Genomic DNA, 14,228 nt, shown 5'->3' with positions numbered 1-14,228 from the left:
AGATTTCACGCATTTGATTGTACATCTAATCCTGGAATGGAAAATGTTAGTTGTAACAAAAGGAGAGAGACACGATGTGGCCTTAACTCAATTTTTCAGCCCGCAAAATTGAAGGTGATACGTCGCAGTGGATGGGTAACCCCGAACATCATCACAAGTTGAAACTATTTATATATAAACTGCTTATGAACATTGCATTAACAGTGAATAGACGTTGTGAAGCTTATGGATATATATCTGAAAAGCAATAGAATGGATAAAATTATAAATCCGCGAAAACTGAATGGGTACGACAGGCTCCAAGGTAGGGCAGCAAAGCAAAATGCTGAAATTGCTGGTTCCGAATTAGATTCTTCTTTACCACAGCCGTTTCATTTCCCTCAACCCAATGTCTGCACAGACAAGGACGGTACGATTGACCGTTATTGCAGCAGACGGGCTGGTCAAGAAGGATCTCTTCTTCAAGCTACCCGACCCATTTGGTAATTTCTAGTACAATGCCGAGAGTTTGCAAACGATTGACGATTGTTCCATTGTAGCTGTTGTAACGGTTGATGGTGAACAAACGCACACAACGACAGTAATGAAAAAGACCTTAAATCCATATTGGAATGAAAGTTTCGACCTGTAAGCACAGCCCACGAGATATACTTTTGACCGATATATTCATTTGCTTTGTAGCCAAGTGACCAACCAAAGCGTTATTGCAGTACAAGTATTTGACCAGAAAAAGTTCAAAAAGAAGGACCAAGGCTTCCTTGGTGTGATCAATGTACAAATAAGCAATGTGTTCGATCTCGAAGTCGGCGGTGATGGTATATATACAGAAGCATCTGATTGCAATGACTGAGCAAGGGCTTATGAATCGCCTTTGTGGCCCATTGTTTTAGAAATGCTGACACTAGACTTAAAAAAATCCAACGCCAACGAAAACGTGCACGGCAAACTCATTCTTAATATATCTACCAATGTCAATATGCCAATTCGAAATGGCACCAATACCCTCGTTCCTGGTACTCACAATGCCTCCAGCAGCACCAGCTCGTTATCACGAACCGGCGCACAAACATCCACAGAGCGGCCTACCAGCAGCGCTTCTGCCGTCGCATCCTCCTCCGCAAACGTAGCTGCTGCTGCTGCCACTTCCTCATCAGCCGCTGCGGCTAGTCACACCGATGATCGAAACGACTTGCCACCAGGGTAATTTTTTTTTTTTCGCTTGCAATATAGCCTTCCACTTACGTATTGTTTTTAAATTACGTCATGTTGTTAGATGGGAGAGACGTGTCGACCATCTCGGACGGCCATACTACGTCGATCACAATACGAGAACGACCACATGGAAACGGCCTTCGTAAGTGACATTTAGCGGCATCAAAGTAGATGCATTTGCATACTTATCAGATATGGGTAGAGCTCGAAGTGCTCAGGAACAGCAAACTCTCACGGAAATGGAACGACAGCGGCACAATGCACGTGGACTTCCAGAGGATCGGCCAGGCTCGACTCCTGCTGAGCAATCTTCGCAACAAACACAGCAGCAACAACAACAGCAACAGCAACAGCAACAGCAGCAATCCACATCCGCCACAAGCTCGCCAAATAACCTTGCACTGCAGCACAACATGACAACTGCCGGTTCAGGACCTTTGCCACCTGGATGGGGTTAGAAATCGTCCCAAAATATGATTGAGGTGTTCTAAACGGTCTACTAACAATCGAAATTCTTCTAGAAATGCGAACTACTGCAGAGGGAAGACCATATTTCGTTGATCACAACACGCGAACTACCACGTGGGTCGATCCACGACGACAGCAATATATTAGCACGATCGGTCCTGGATCCAATTTGCAAGTGCAAGTGCAGCCTGTATCCCAATTGGGACCGTTACCGTCTGGTTGGGAAATGCGTCTTACAAGTACCGGCCGTGTTTACTTTGTCGATCACAACACAAAGACAACTACGTGGGACGGTTAGTAGCTGCTCACTGTCAATCGGATCCAAAAGAGTCCCGTATCTGATTTAGTTATACTTTGACTAGATCCACGACTGCCAAGTAGTCTCGACCAGAACGTTCCGCAATATAAGCGTGATTTCCGGCGCAAACTTATTTACTTTAGATCACAGCCAGCACTGCGTCCTGTGCCTGGTCAATGCCACATTAAAGTCCGTCGCGAACATATTTTCGAGGATGCATATGCAGAGATCATGCGACAAGCTCCGGCCGATTTACGAAAGCGTCTAATGATTAAGTTTGACGGCGAGGATGGTTTAGATTACGGTGGTCTGTCAAGGCAAGTATACAGCAACCTAGGATAAAATGTGCAATAAGCTAAAGGATATTTCTTTTCACAGAGAATTCTTCTTCTTATTATCCCACGAAATGTTCAATCCCTTCTACTGGTAAGCATCTGTTGATGACGGTTTGAGATTCAGAAGAAATGTCATAACATGACCTTTTAGTTTGTTCGAGTACTCCGCGCACGATAACTACACCCTTCAAATCAACCCTCACTCTGGCATCAACCCAGAACATCTCAACTACTTTAGATTCATCGGCCGTGTTGTGGGTCTTGCTATTTTCCATCGACGTTTCCTGGATGCATTCTTTATTGTCTCCTTCTACAAGATGATTCTGAACAAGAAGGTTACCGTTGCTGACATGGAAAGCGTTGATGCCGATTTCTACCGCAGTCTGCAATGGATACTGTGAGTATATTTACGTATGTAGACAGCACGCTTGTATAACTAACAGATTCTTGCGAACTTAGGGACAATGATATAACAGATGTCCTTGATCTCACGTTCTCGACCGACGACGATCGATTCGGTGAAGTTGTTACTGTCGATTTGAAGCCCGGCGGCCGGGACATTGAAGTCACTGAAGAGAACAAGAAGGAATACGTAAAGTGAGTTGAAGCAAAGTACCCAGATAATCAGCCTTAAATGTTTAACCAAAATGATTAGTCTTATCACCGAGTGGCGCATCTACAAACGCGTGGAAGAACAATTCAAGGCATTCAAGGAGGGCTTCAACCAACTTATTCCGCAGGATCTTATCAACGTGTTTGATGAACGAGAACTGGAGCTGTTGATTGGAGGTATTGCAGAAATCGACATTGACGACTGGAAGAAACATACAGATTATCGTGGATACACTGAGCAAGATGATGTTATTCAATGGTTCTGGAAGGCAAGTTGTTGCATTGCGGAATCGACAATATATGAGACTAAACGTTTCAATAGGCTATAAGATCATGGGATAATGAAAAGAAATCTCGGTTGCTTCAGTTCACGACAGGCACCTCACGTATCCCAGTTAATGGTTTCAAGGATCTCCAAGGTAGCGATGGACCTCGACGCTTCACGATTGAAAAGGCGGGTGAGGTTACACAGCTTCCAAAGGCACACACTTGGTACGGACAAAGCGTCGTGGATATTATCAACCGGAATGCTTTTACTAACACTGTACTTTTAGCTTTAACCGCATCGATATGCCTCCTTACAAATCTTACGAAACTCTTGTCGCCAAGTTGTCTCTAGCTGTTGAAGAAACGCTCGGCTTCGGCCAAGAATAACAATAATCACCACGCATCTTTTTCGTTATCCGAATTTTGTCTTAACCCCGTGATCTTCGTCAATAAATCATGAATATCCTATCTATTACACTCATCGCTTGACATCACGTAATTCTGATTTGTAGGCTTCTAAATTTATTCAATGGATGCTTTTTTCTATGTGTAATCTTTTGAAAGTAGCACACACGCTAATATCCGGGTCTTCAGTTTATTTGTTTGTCTCCTGTCTCAAATATTCAATGACGTCTGCACGATCTTGTGGCTTCTTAAAACCAGCAAATGCCATTTTCGTTCCCGGGATGTATTTCTTTGGGTTTTCCAAGTACTGCAATGAAAGAATAAGTTAGCAAGGACGGGTGCCAGCTAGGATGCTAGTTTGGAATACTTGCTTCAAACAATGTCTGTTCCTCCCAAACGACGCCTTTATCCCTGTTCGCGTCTGTGTAAGAGAACCCAGGGACTTTGCCCGATTGACGACCGAACAGCCCATGCAAGTTGGGTCCTACTTTGTTTGGGCCTCCCTAAACCGCGGCACAAGACGATATTTTTTTGTCAGTTACGTGGCTCAGTAGCACCAAGTTTGTTGCTTGATATCGCTACCTTTTCCACAGTGTGGCACTGAGCGCAACGGGTCTTGAATAGCTTTGCGCCCTTTGCAGCGTCGCCTTTCGGCATAGCGGTAGTAGCGTCCTTGCCTGGTTGACTCATTGCTTAGAGAGAGAGAGAGAGAGTAGAGGGTGGGGGTTGGGATGGAGATTAGGTAAGAGATATAGACAAGAAGAAAAAGGAGTCGCGAAGAGTTGCAGACGGATTAAGAATTTTCTGTCGAGGTGAAGTGCATGGGTTTTTGGGACCTGGCCGTTGCGTATGCATCTTCTTGTAAACAAAGCAGCGCCTCCCTAGCATCGAGGCGCATACTCATCTGTCTCATGTGCATCATCATTTCGAACACGGGTCGCTCTGTCAAGCAAGAGGTATCGTGTTCATTAAGCGAAAAAGCTTCCCGATTTGTAGTCTTTTGAATAAATGTGCATGGGTTTCTCTCACTCTCGTCGTTCTTTGGCTTGCGTACGAATGAGAAAATTCGGATATTCGATATAGATAATGGATAAGCAGCCTAGGCCTGGACTTTGAAGCTATAAAAGCTGCACTAGTCCTCTTTTCAGCATGGTCTAATCTGTTAATGCTCTTGTAATTTTATCAAAAAAGAATTCAATGCTATGATCCATAACGATTACTATGTCAAAATATTAGGCGTATTTGGTTACGCACCAAAATCCCATACTCTTATTTCTCCATTATCAGAAACGCTAATAACTTTTGAGTCTGTCAATGCTACAGAGGTGATGGCTGAACCACTGCCATCTTGCAGGGTATGCATAGGTAAACCGTTCTCAATATCCCAGAGCTTTAGAGAACCGTCTAAAGATCCAGATACAAGTCGAAGTTTGTCGTAGGCAAGTGTCCGCACACCACGTGTATGGCCAAATAATGTACGGATACATTTTCCTTCTTGCATTGACCACACCTTGATTGTATTGTCGTTTGCACCTGACACAAGAACTGGCGCTGACGATCCACAAGAGTCGTCGGAATTGCAGGAATCTTCGATGAATCGATGTACAAAACCAGGCATGCTAGGAATAGCAACTTGAATGCCTGCCATGTGGCCACGGAACACTCGCACACACGAACGCTTGTCCAGGTCCCATTGCCGGATCGTCATGTCGGAGCTGCTGGATATTAATTGATGCTGATCAAAGATGTGTGTATGATTAACGATATCAGTGTGTCCTGTCAATGTATAGCATTGGCCAGTTTGGAAGTTCCAAATTTTAATTGTTGTATCGGTGGATGCACTGGCAAGGATACGTGAGTTGAAATTGAGGTGGACAATGCCGCCAGTGTGGCCCTCAAGAGTGCGGATGCATTGACCAGTGTGGTAATTCCAGATCTTTAAAGTATGATCCATGCTGCCGGTGACGAGCTTTGTATCATCGAACTGAAGTGTACTGACGCATCGTATGTGTCCGGTCATTTTACGTAGTACCTCGCCAGTCTCCAAGTCCCAGACAGTGGCAGTCTTGTCTTGAGCGCCGGTAATCAAGATATTTTGGGCGTCGCACACTTGTACGCAGAGGATACCGCTATCCTGCTTAAACTTTCGGGTGTTGCATCGTCCCTTGCGCCAATTGCGCTCAACAATCAGACGTTCGCTGTACACGCGTTTCCATGGTTTGCGATCGGCGCGTTTTGGTGCAGGTATAAGCCCGCTGTCTTCGACTTGATCAATGGTTCGCTTTTTGAGGCGCACGACGCGTCGTTTTTGCAGAAGAGGCAGTCCCCATCCACATTTCTTGCATTTCTTATCAATGTGTTGCACGCACATGCGATGCCACAGGATGTCATCATCAGCAAGCGCTTTCCATCGTTTGCTGACTTGGCAGGCAGCACAGAGAGTTTGGGCGTCGAGGTAGGAGAAGATTTGGATGCAGATTTCAGGCGGAAGGATGTATGTAAAGTCAATGCGGAGGAGAGGTTCGATGGTATTTGCGATGAAGGAAAGCTGCGAAGTGCAGCAAGCTGACAAGAGGCCTTGAAGGATGATGCGTCGCTGGGCTGCGTTGGCGGATGCAAAGATGGACCACGTGTTCTGTATAGGAAGCTGATCTGCTTCGGGTATCAAAGAAAGCTCCTACGTTACGCAGATTAAGTTTATTGTTGTTTTTCGATCCGGGCTCGTGTCCTTACCTTGTAAAGCAGAGCTGCAGGAGGTTCTTTTGGTCGCAGGGCGTTGAGGTCAGGACGATGGCGGTAGCAAAAGGATTTGGAGCTCATATCAAAGATGACAAGAAGGAACGAAGGAAACCGGGACAAAATGGCAAAGATAAAGTGGAGACGCCCGCATATTTAATAAGCAAAGGCGAGCCGGTGATGGCGCAATCGTCTTCAAGCGAGGTAGCAGCTGGGTTCGAAATTCTTACCAACAACGGTACCCGAAAATTTCTTCATTCGGCAGGTCATTGCACCATTTGCAGTCAGCATTTGCCAATCGATTCAGCCCGCCCCTAATGAAATTTCCACCAACACAGCTGCTGGTTCGTTGTTCGTTGTTTGTTGTTTGTTGTCGTTATTGCCCTTGCCACTGCTGGGGAAAAACGTGATCCCTGCTTGGAATGATGTATTGCTTATTGCTTACCAACAACCTTCAATGTCGCCATTGACTTCGCTGCCACTAATTTACAATTTTCATATCATTTCTTGCAAAGCAGCAGGGCAGGGCTGACATTTCCATTGCATACTTTCCATCCAGCATGCTGGGTTGCTGCATATGGTTGTCAACAGGTACACGTGAATCAGAACCTTCTGGCAGGCTATCAACGGCATAGACGCTTTCCGGATATGGATGCAATGCCCTTATCTTATTTTTTTGCAAAAAGCAAGATCTACATCCTGTCAGCTGATCCCATGATAGATGCTTGCCAATAGACGTCAATGCCCAACATAGCATTCAAGTCCATAACACCATGTATCATCTAAAACACGGACTCTAAAGGTACATCCGTGCGAAAACCTGCTTCGGAACCATTGTGCTGTAATGCATGTCGCACAGCATGATTTATGCTGCCATATCGAGTGCAGCTCCTGTACATACCTTACCGGTGTAATAAATATATATTTCGCGTATCCTTGTTATTTTCTGAGACAACATTCTATTTTGAGCAATCACAGTAGCTATCATTGAATTATGAGGATTTTATGCGATATATGTACATATAGTCTAGCTCGCTGAAGATCTGCATAGGAGCAGGCAAACTCTACATATAGCCTCTGGAACTGCGTGTGTGGGAAGGATAGCATCTATTTTAGCAAATTAATAGTGTGCATAACAGCCACCAGAACCAAAGCAAAGAAATTGCTCACATGGTTACAAAGAATAATAATAGCCATAGCCATGTTTGTAGCATCTGTACATATTTCTCTCATAGAATGATAGCATTCTGCCCCATGCTACCATCGGTAAGCAGAATAAATTTGAGAACATAAGACAAGAAGCGATATCATGTATTTCTGGATATTAACATGTGTAAAAAATTTGACTAGTTTATTTATGGCGACGGATATTTTTGAATAATGAGCGATTGATGATAAAAATATGTACTTTCACCTGCCATACGCACGACGCATTGTCTACCAACGCTCTGAATGCAAAGTTGAAGCGTTGCCACGGCAACTACCAATCATTGAAATTTCGGCGTTTGAAGAACGCGTGCCAGCTTTTCTGGACGCGTTTCCAGGTCGCTGTCGTGTGCTCCAGCTTTTCTGTGCTCTGTTCTTCTTCCTCTCCTGTCCTTTATACTTTTTCCCTAGTTTTCTTGGTTTTTTCTACAGTCTTCTCTGTTAATACGATACAAAATAGCAGTCCCTTTATGAAATGGGAATTAAAGGCGATGTCCTCCTCGACGAGCCAATCCCGGATTTGATCTGTGGACTGTGCCAAGGTAATGGACAACGCGCGCTTTGTTTCAACATCAAGAAATATACTAACTGTAGGCTTGCTTTGAAGATATACTAGAAGATCCCGTTCAAGTGCGGTGTCCAGAAGGTAGGTTCTATATCTTGCACTAAAGCTGAAAACAAGAAGCAATATGCTTATTTGTTTCTAGACCATATGTTTTGCAGCCAATGTATTGAAAAGTACATGCAACAAAATTCAACTTGTCCTGTGTGTATGACTGCTTTGGACCGTCAGCAATTCCAGCCCTCCAAATTCGTATCAAGACAAATTGGAAGGTTACGCGTGAAATGCCCTTTCCACGCAGAAGGATGTACCTGGCAGGGTCTCTATTCGGATAGTCACCCGTTACATGTACGTTTTCTTCCCTGCCAGAAATTTTGTCAAAGGATGCTTATCCATTTATTTTCTGCAGTGTTCCTTTGATATGCAAACATGTCCCAACGCAGAGCGTGGCTGCAAAGAAAAAGTACAACGCAATCAATTACAGCAACACCGCAACGAATGCGTTTACGAGCTGTTATCCTGTCCAAATATGAATCCTCTTTGCAAACCATTCCTCCGAAAAGATATATCCATCCATGAAAAGGAATGTTGCTCCTATCCATGTCAGTATGCATTCGAAGGCTGTCCCTTTATCGGAACAGCATTGCAAGCGAAGCAACACTGTGACGTATACTGCGGTAGACTTCACAAGAGGATTGAAGAGCTGGAGGCAGAGTGCCAGCGACTCAAGAGCATGATACCTGGTGCAAATGACGGCAACACAGCTCGCGGAACTGTCGCCGATAATACCCACAATGGACAGAAATCGCAAGACTTTAACGGACAATCTGATCCAATTACAGACCTCGACCTATTGCAACAGATGTTCAATGGAGACACCTTTTTACCTATCGGTTTGCCAAACAAAGCCGAAGACGCTCAAATGGATAATAAATCCAGTCTCGGAGAACTTATGGATATCGGCGACTGTTTACAAAAGACTCCTGGATTGGATGCTTCGAGTCAAGCTTCACATCCACCAAAAACTACAACAGCTACTTCAACGTTTAACATTGGCTTTAATTTCCCTCAATCCTTCAGCAGTAACCAACCGACTGTCACGCCCGTTCCCGTTACAGCACCAAAGCGAGCTCCCAACGGCAGAATCATTCGATACAGTAGAAATGCCGGCCTAGCACAAAGTGCACTTCGAATGGCACGAGAATTACAACAGCAGACAAATCCTCTTATTAACAACCATACCAATAACAACAACAGTACGAATAATACCAACAACAGCAGTAGTAATGACAATACCGGCAATGACCAAAGACCTTTTGAAAGTATCATGGAAGATCTGGACGTTGCTGGGAAGCACGCTGCAAATGCAATGTCGCCGTCTGGGGATTTAGCAAATCTTTTAGCACAGAATTCGCTTTCCTCGCCACAATCAAATCCATACACATTCAGCTTTGATGATATCCAAAAATTTTTGTCCGAATCACCCAAACCGCGATTTGCTTCACCAGCCAGCCCAGCACGACAGGCCAACAAGACACCGGCAGCGTCACCAGCCCGAAACAGTAATAATAGCGCTGTAAACGCAAGCAAGAAGAATCAGCAGCGTATTAGACAAGTCGCGGATAGCAAATCGCTAAGCGATAAGGAATCCAGGGCAGAGACGTCTTCAGCCCGTTCACCGCAACCAACACCGCATTCTCCCGCTTCTCCATCTTCCTCTTCTGCAGCAAGAAAACCTCAAATGTTTGTACTGGCATCTAGTTACCTCAGCAACTACAATAACAATAAATCATAATCATTTGCATGCTTTGTTATTAATTAGTTTATTCCTCTTACATATGCAACTACGCAAACAAGAACACGTTCTTTTGTGCTGTACACATCTTTTGGGCGCGTTCTGAGCCGACAATCCGCTCCAATCGCAGGTGATCGTATCGAGAAAATAAGGCTCGTACAGAGAATGTGGCCTCTTCCGCTGCAGTGGCTTCATTGAACTTTAGTCCTAAAAAGTTGACGACCTCGCTGTAGAATTGTGGATGGTCCGGGAGACCATAGAAAACCACGTGAAACGTGCCTCGAATGTTGTATCTACATTGCTTTTATGTTAGGATCAATGTTTTGTTTACGTTGATGTGCACACTTGCCTTCTGAAAAAGTGGAAACGTTCTGTGAAGAGCAAGAAGCTGATTCTACCCTGGAAGAATTTGGTTCTTGATCGACTCACATCCGGCATAGCAGTGTATCTAGATGATAGAACGAAGTTAGGATCGCTTGGCCGTGTTAAACCTGTTCAGTTGAACTTACTCGCAGCATGAACCGTAAGAATAATTGTTATCCTCCATGTAGTTGCGGATGCGGACATAGTCAAAATAGGATGGAATGAAGATGAGGGTATGATTTTGCATGGTGGTTGATTTGCGAAGGGTTGGCAGTGTCTACGTCGTATCTGTGTCAGTTTCTTTCCATCCTTCAGTTCTATTGTTAGACACTACAAACAAACCTTTTCAATGAAATATTTGAATCTAGCGTCATCCATAGCCGACAAGGACGGTGCGTCTATGCGTGTAAAAGTCTGCTGAATCTGCGGCAAGACATCTACGATGGTACCATCCTCATACGACTGCTTGATCTTTAACTTTCCAGCCACGTTCTTAAAATACTTGTTGAATACCGAATTAATCTCGGGCGTCAAAAAGTCGGAGAACATCAATATTTGTCGCAAGTAGCCGGATCTACGAAGATGCAAAGTGAGCATCATGAACTCTTGGCGGATATCATCATTGCATTTTTAACATACTTTCTATCCAGGTACCAGCTTTTGAGACGAGAGATATCGCATCCATGGTTCTCTCTAGGAATAAGGTTCATGTACTGGAATATATGCTCGACGTGGTCCCAGTTTTGCATGAGGAAATGGTTCGTCTGGTCAAAGATGACGACTTCCAAAGACGATAGCAGATCCCAGTCGCGCTCCTTGTCACCTTCAACGCCGATCATTGTTCGCAGCGCCAAGGGAGACGCGATCAGCATATCAGAATCGTAGAAGCCGCTGTAAAATTTCATCGTTTTGCGAGTGAACTTTATCGAAAGCTTAAAGTGATCATCAATATTGCCGTGAAATGTTGCCAGGTAATCAGCTGGCTTGCTTTCATCCATCTTGTCTTGTTGCAGCAAGCTATATTCTTCGAAAAATCTCTTCTTATTCTCCTGTTGCTCGCTCCCAGATAACTTGATTAATGTCTGCACCAGGTCAACAACAGTGTTGCGGAATGGTAGTACGATCAGAACTTTAGGACGGGTAAAACCTTGGTCGCGAATATCACTGTAAAAGGATGCATGAGAAATAAATGTATAAATGAAAAACAAGCCCGTTTTCTCATACCCAGGGTCTCGATTTTCGTTTTGAGCCTTTGTGATCTTTTGATTATTTTTCAAGACTGTATCGCGTGTTCTAGCATAAGTATAGTCAGTATACTTACATGGAATGTGTTCAGAAAAGCAAATGCCTACTTTAAAATATGGTTCAGAGCATGGAGAAGATAAGCGTTTCGGATTTCCTCCGCGTTCTCGATGGTACGGTTGCAGTACAAGACATCCTTGTAATCATTGAATTGCGCAAACAACTTCTCTTGAAGCGGTGTGAAAGGCTTATCAGTTACTCCTTCCAAACAATGCTTGTTGGCCTTTTTCCAGTGAGGAATAATTCTGGATTTGACGTTGACAGATTCTAGACTATCAATCTTCTTGGACAGAGACACTTTGCCAGTGCTGTTAACACTGTAAGCGACACCTTCTGTCAAGACTGAATCTTCAAAGGGCTTCGTAGCCCATTGCTTCTGCTCCACTTTGGAGATCTTTTCATCGAAGTCCTTGGGTTGCTCGTTGGCAAAATGGATTCTGTACTGGTCTATATTATGCATAACGTTAGATGTAAGTCTTCTACTGAATAGAAATTCAAAGCCTACCTTTGGATGCAACTTCTTCGTCTGAGGAGTCTATCTCTGCAGCATCTGCTTCATCCTCATCCTTGTTTTCGTCTTCATCTTCTTCTTCCTGATCTTCCTCTTCCTCTTCTTCTTCGAGTTCTATTAAATGAACGAATGAATATGCTTGCTGTATGTATGTTTTTGTAATGCTCCTGGCATACCTTCAGCGCTTTCATCCTCCTCTTCTTCTAAATCATCGTCCTGATCATCTCCTTCTATATCCTGGTCCTCCTCTTCTTCCTCAACTTCCTGATCATCTTCGATCCCCTGCTGTTCGCGCAATATCTTTTCATAAAATGCTCGATTTTTGGAGGTTTTTTGGAGGGAGCCCACGAGTCGAGAGTAAGCCGAAGGTTTTTCCCAATCGTCTTCTCCACCCTCTCCTTCTTCCTCGTCTTCATTTTCGTCAGAGCCTTCTTCTTCATCGTCAAACATGGTCTCCTCCTGCTCTTGCTCCTCTTCAAGCTCGCGATCGAGCTCATGTTCATAAACGACTCGTTTTAAGCGCCTAAGGGTGGGAATATCGCATCAATGCAACTGTCTTGAAACGTTATCCTTCCGGTAACTTACTTTTTCGGCGCACTTTCGTCATCCTCTTGTCCATTCTCGCTTTCGCTCTCGACGAAATCCTCGGGAATCAGTCTGCCGTACTCTTTGAGATCATTCTGCTGTTTGCGTGACAACTGGCCAAATTTGACACCTCCTTCCTTTTTCCGTTTCTTCGCCGCCGAAGAGGCCAAGCCAGAGACGTGAGCTTCCTTCTCTTTCTTTGGCATGGCCTTGCTGATCGCCGATCGTCCCTTTGCCATGCTTTGCTTGTCGAGAAATAATTGATCGATCCTTTTGGTCTTCTTTGCCCCCACCTTTCATCCAGCTGAGATCAAAAAGCCACTTGACATCCAAGCAGCAATGCGATCCAGTGTCGATGTAACAGAGTGTTGCTTTTCCTACCCCTATTTACGTTCCTATGGACACACATACTTTATAGTCACTGATACACATCATGCAGAAGTACAATTGTGAGGATTCTAGAAGACAAACTAACGTTGCACCTTTCGCTGCACATTACAATTTCAGAAGCTGTTATCTGATTACTCGAATGTATTAAGGGTGTAGCAATATCGAGCAAATAGCTATCAAGCATATCGACATTACTAACAGCTGAAAGAATGCAGTTGAAGCATATCTTGTTGCAAAGAGAGGAAAAAGCCGGACCTACCTTATTTGGAAATGCATGATTTCGGATGAGCAAAATGTCTCGAGACAAGCTTTTAACTTCCCCCCATGGTATGCATTTACCGCTGCTGATGAGCAAGACTTACAGGTGTTTATCTAAGTCTTACATTTAAGACAGCGATGTTGTACACCTTGAACGGTTGCGAAAAAATTCGAAAATGTGATGTATGCGCAATAGAGAGTGCTTGTGCAACGCGGAAGAAGCCACCGACGAAATCGTAACACAGGCATCATGTTATAGCTTATTATTTAACTCGGCTGATGTATTGTATTTATGACGGTCCTTTTTCTCGTTTACAGTCCGAGAACTTTCATATGTGAAGTAAGCAGAGTTTATAGTAAGAAGGATGGTCGAGAATCGTCGTGACAGTAGAGAGAAATCCGGCACGGAAAGAGGGGAATATCAAGAGCAGGCTTTGTTGACATTATGCTCCAAACAGATCTGTACAGCAGCGCAAGTATTCATTAGGTTTTTGATGCTAAGGATGCCCTCCGTCCTCGCAAAACTTAACAATTTCTTTTCAGTGTAAACAAGCAGAAATTACACTGCCTTTGGCTGCCTCGCCTGTTCATCCTCCGGCAGATTTATTCTGCAAGATTGACAATCAAGCAGCAGCATTGAACAAACGTTAAGAAATGTTTACGTGAACGTTTGCCTGCCAAGCACTGCCTCCAGAACGCGCTTCTACTTGCGAGCGTCGATGTCTGCATCGCTGCCGTCTACTCAAGTCCTTCCTGCCGCTCACACAGCTACACTTTCACCGGTACCTTTTCGATGCAGCCACGTTTCCTTCTACCAACAGCCGTCTTCTTTTCCTATCTTATCTCCTCCAACCACGACAACAGCTGCAAGCACTCTTCGATATATCCGTACAGTTTCCCTTGACTCCGAATCATCCGTTAAA

General features: G+C 44.2%; 5 protein-coding genes across 5 annotated transcripts; 2 read left to right on the top strand and 3 right to left on the bottom strand.

Moving 5' to 3' along the window:
• Positions 1-388: 388 nt before the first annotated feature.
• VTP01DRAFT_4854 (uncharacterized protein) lies at positions 389-3,579 on the top strand (the record flags this gene model as incomplete). The annotated part of the gene is made up of 14 exons (XM_069383581.1): positions 389-482; positions 540-627; positions 682-815; positions 891-1,200; positions 1,274-1,354; positions 1,415-1,665; positions 1,734-1,973; positions 2,043-2,295; positions 2,357-2,404; positions 2,465-2,710; positions 2,773-2,910; positions 2,969-3,194; positions 3,248-3,417; positions 3,480-3,579. 14 exons carry the CDS (start codon positions 389-391, stop codon positions 3,577-3,579), a joined length of 2,379 nt encoding a protein of 792 aa, XP_069244268.1.
• Positions 3,580-3,950: 371 nt separating this feature from the next.
• Positions 3,951-4,287, bottom strand: VTP01DRAFT_4853 (uncharacterized protein; the record flags this gene model as incomplete). Its single annotated transcript, XM_069383580.1, has 2 exons — positions 3,951-4,081; positions 4,140-4,287. The coding sequence occupies 2 exons, from the start codon at positions 4,285-4,287 to the stop codon at positions 3,951-3,953; spliced, it is 279 nt and encodes a 92-aa protein (XP_069244267.1).
• Positions 4,288-4,843: 556 nt separating this feature from the next.
• VTP01DRAFT_4852 (uncharacterized protein) lies at positions 4,844-6,417 on the bottom strand (the record flags this gene model as incomplete). The annotated part of the gene is made up of 2 exons (XM_069383579.1): positions 4,844-6,274; positions 6,331-6,417. The coding sequence occupies 2 exons, from the start codon at positions 6,415-6,417 to the stop codon at positions 4,844-4,846; spliced, it is 1,518 nt and encodes a 505-aa protein (XP_069244266.1).
• A 1,597-nt stretch (positions 6,418-8,014) lies between these two features.
• VTP01DRAFT_4851 (uncharacterized protein) lies at positions 8,015-9,896 on the top strand (the record flags this gene model as incomplete). Its single annotated transcript, XM_069383578.1, has 4 exons — positions 8,015-8,081; positions 8,147-8,185; positions 8,247-8,449; positions 8,511-9,896. 4 exons carry the CDS (start codon positions 8,015-8,017, stop codon positions 9,894-9,896), a joined length of 1,695 nt encoding a protein of 564 aa, XP_069244265.1.
• A 49-nt stretch (positions 9,897-9,945) lies between these two features.
• On the bottom strand, positions 9,946-12,896 carry VTP01DRAFT_4850 (uncharacterized protein; the record flags this gene model as incomplete). Its single annotated transcript, XM_069383577.1, has 10 exons — positions 9,946-10,189; positions 10,246-10,344; positions 10,406-10,536; positions 10,602-10,833; positions 10,899-11,423; positions 11,484-11,552; positions 11,612-12,008; positions 12,067-12,186; positions 12,249-12,595; positions 12,658-12,896. The coding sequence occupies 10 exons, from the start codon at positions 12,894-12,896 to the stop codon at positions 9,946-9,948; spliced, it is 2,403 nt and encodes an 800-aa protein (XP_069244264.1).
• Positions 12,897-14,228: the final 1,332 nt, after the last annotated feature.

Source organism: Rhizomucor pusillus (assembly GCF_041956525.1).
Source record: "Rhizomucor pusillus strain CBS 183.67 unplaced genomic scaffold VTP01scaffold_2, whole genome shotgun sequence".
Taxonomy (NCBI): domain Eukaryota; kingdom Fungi; phylum Mucoromycota; class Mucoromycetes; order Mucorales; family Lichtheimiaceae; genus Rhizomucor; species Rhizomucor pusillus.
This window is presented reverse-complemented; position numbering and strand designations above follow the sequence as displayed.